Source organism: Entamoeba dispar, genomic scaffold, assembly GCF_000209125.1.
Source record: "Entamoeba dispar SAW760 scf_1105229463279 genomic scaffold, whole genome shotgun sequence".
NCBI classification, from domain to species: domain Eukaryota; phylum Evosea; order Mastigamoebida; family Endamoebidae; genus Entamoeba; species Entamoeba dispar.
The window spans coordinates 1-2,593 of record NW_001855613.1 but is presented as its reverse complement, the minus strand read 5'-3'; the positions used below and the strand labels follow the sequence as shown (position 1 = coordinate 2,593).

At 25.4% G+C, this 2,593-nt stretch overlaps 1 protein-coding gene across 1 annotated transcript, besides 12 other annotated features; it reads right to left on the bottom strand.

Moving 5' to 3' along the window:
• The first annotated feature begins 292 nt into the window (after positions 1 to 292).
• Positions 293 to 418: a microsatellite.
• A 31-nt stretch (positions 419 to 449) lies between these two features.
• Positions 450 to 635: a microsatellite.
• Positions 498 to 648: a microsatellite.
• Positions 649 to 766: 118 nt separating this feature from the next.
• On the bottom strand, positions 767 to 1,149 carry EDI_027770 (uncharacterized protein; the record flags this gene model as incomplete). The annotated part of the gene is made up of 2 exons (XM_001740866.1): positions 767 to 1,025; positions 1,052 to 1,149. 2 exons carry the CDS (start codon positions 1,147 to 1,149, stop codon positions 767 to 769), a joined length of 357 nt encoding a protein of 118 aa, XP_001740918.1.
• Positions 1,004 to 1,146: a microsatellite.
• Positions 1,035 to 1,105: a microsatellite.
• Positions 1,148 to 1,233: a microsatellite.
• Positions 1,234 to 1,534: 301 nt separating this feature from the next.
• Positions 1,535 to 1,660: a microsatellite.
• Positions 1,661 to 1,691: 31 nt separating this feature from the next.
• Positions 1,692 to 1,878: a microsatellite.
• Positions 1,740 to 1,891: a microsatellite.
• Positions 1,892 to 2,246: 355 nt separating this feature from the next.
• Positions 2,247 to 2,389: a microsatellite.
• Positions 2,278 to 2,348: a microsatellite.
• A 1-nt stretch (position 2,390) lies between the features above and the next one.
• Positions 2,391 to 2,476: a microsatellite.
• Positions 2,477 to 2,593: the final 117 nt, after the last annotated feature.

Genomic DNA, 2,593 nt, shown 5'->3' with positions numbered 1-2,593 from the left:
CTTCCGCTTGGGACGAACCAAGGACCTAACGGTTAACAGCCGTTCGCTCTGCCGACTGAGCCACGGAAGCTTTCAGTAAGCATAAGTTAAGCAGAAGTTAAGCAGAAATGTTAAAGTAGATATGATAAGCAGAAATGATAAAGTAGATATGATAAGCAGAAATGATAAAGTAGAAATAATAAAGTAGATATGATAAAGTAAATATGATAAGCATAAGTTGAATAGGTAATAATAGGATAAAGTTATAAGGAGTAATAAGAAGGGTAATAATAGGATAAACATAATAAGAGGGTACATATATACATATATACATATATAAATATATACATATATAAATATATAAATATATACATAAGTACATATATACATAAAAGAATAAGAAGTACATAAGTACATATATAATATATATATATACATAGAAGAAATAAAAAGTAAAAAGTAAAAAGTAAAAAATAAGAATAAGGTATAGTAAAGATAGTCTATATATAATAGGTATAAAATAAGTAATAAGTAATAAGTAATAAGTAATATATAATATATAAAGAAATATAGAAATAAAAAGGAATAAATATAATAAGTCATTACATATATAAAATAAACATAAATAATAAAATAAAATTTAAATAAATATAAAAATATATATAAATATAGTCATAGTCTAGAAGTCAAGAATACTAATAATCTGTGAGCCTTCCTAGCTCAGTCGGTAGAGCGCGCGGCTCTTAACCGCGCGGTCGTGGGTTCGAGCCCCACGGGGGGCGTATTTTTATAATAAGAATAGGTGGTATAAGAGGAAATAGTATAAAGTATAAAGGTATAAAGGTATAAAGGTATAAAGGTATAAATGGTTATAGGTATAAAAGTATAAAAGTATAAAAGTATAAGAATATAAAGGTATAAAGGGATAAGAATAGTATAAGAGGAATAGAATAGTATAGTATAAAGGGATAAGAATAGCATATAGGTAATAGTATAAAGTAGGTACATCTAATAAGGATATAGGAAGTAAAATACTAAGTAAAATACTAAGGAAGTATAAAAAGATATATACATATATACATGTATAAGTATAATAAATAGAAATAGAAATATAAGAATATATCTACTAAAGAGAAAGAATAAGGGAATAAGGGAATAAAAAAAGAACATAATAATATAATATAATAATATAATAATAAGTGAATAAGATGATAATAATAATAATAGTAGCATAAAGGTTAATAATAATAGTAAAAAAGACGCTTCCGCTTGGGATCGAACCAAGGACCTAACGGTTAACAGCCGTTCGCTCTGCCGACTGAGCCACGGAAGCTTTCAGTAAGCATAAGTTAAGCAGAAGTTAAGCAGAAATGTTAAAGTAGATATGATAAGCAGAAATGATAAAGTAGATATGATAAGCAGAAATGATAAAGTAGAAATAATAAAGTAGATATGATAAAGTAAATATGATAAGCATAAGTTGAATAGGTAATAATAGGATAAAGTTATAAGGAGTAATAAGAAGGGTAATAATAGGATAAACATAATAAGAGGGTACATATATACATATATACATATATAAATATATACATATATAAATATATAAATATATACATAAGTACATATATACATAAAAGAATAAGAAGTACATAAGTACATATATAATATATATATATACATAGAAGAAATAAAAAGTAAAAAGTAAAAAGTAAAAAATAAGAATAAGGTATAGTAAAGATAGTCTATATATAATAGGTATAAAATAAGTAATAAGTAATAAGTAATAAGTAATATATAATATATAAAGAAATATAGAAATAAAAAGGAATAAATATAATAAGTCTATTACATATATAAAATAAACATAAATAATAAAATAAAATTTAAATAAATATAAAAATATATATAAATATAGTCATAGTCTAGAAGTCAAGAATACTAATAATCTGTGAGCCTTCCTAGCTCAGTCGGTAGAGCGCGCGGCTCTTAACCGCGCGGTCGTGGGTTCGAGCCCCACGGGGGGCGTATTTTTATAATAAGAATAGGTGGTATAAGAGGAAATAGTATAAAGTATAAAGGTATAAAGGTATAAAGGTATAAAGGTATAAATGGTTATAGGTATAAAAGTATAAAAGTATAAAAGTATAAGAATATAAAGGTATAAAGGGATAAGAATAGTATAAGAGGAATAGAATAGTATAGTATAAAGGGATAAGAATAGCATATAGGTAATAGTATAAAGTAGGTACATCTAATAAGGATATAGGAAGTAAAATACTAAGTAAAATACTAAGGAAGTATAAAAAGATATATACATATATACATGTATAAGTATAATAAATAGAAATAGAAATATAAGAATATATCTACTAAAGAGAAAGAATAAGGGAATAAGGGAATAAAAAAAGAACATAATAATATAATATAATAATATAATAATAAGTGAATAAGATGATAATAATAATAATAGTAGCATAAAGGTTAATAATAATAGTAAAAAAGACGCTTCCGCTTGGGATCGAACCAAGGACCTAACGGTTAACAGCCGTTCGCTCTGCCGACTGAGCCACGGAAGCTTTCAGTAAGCATAAGTTAAGCAGAAGTTAAGCAGAAA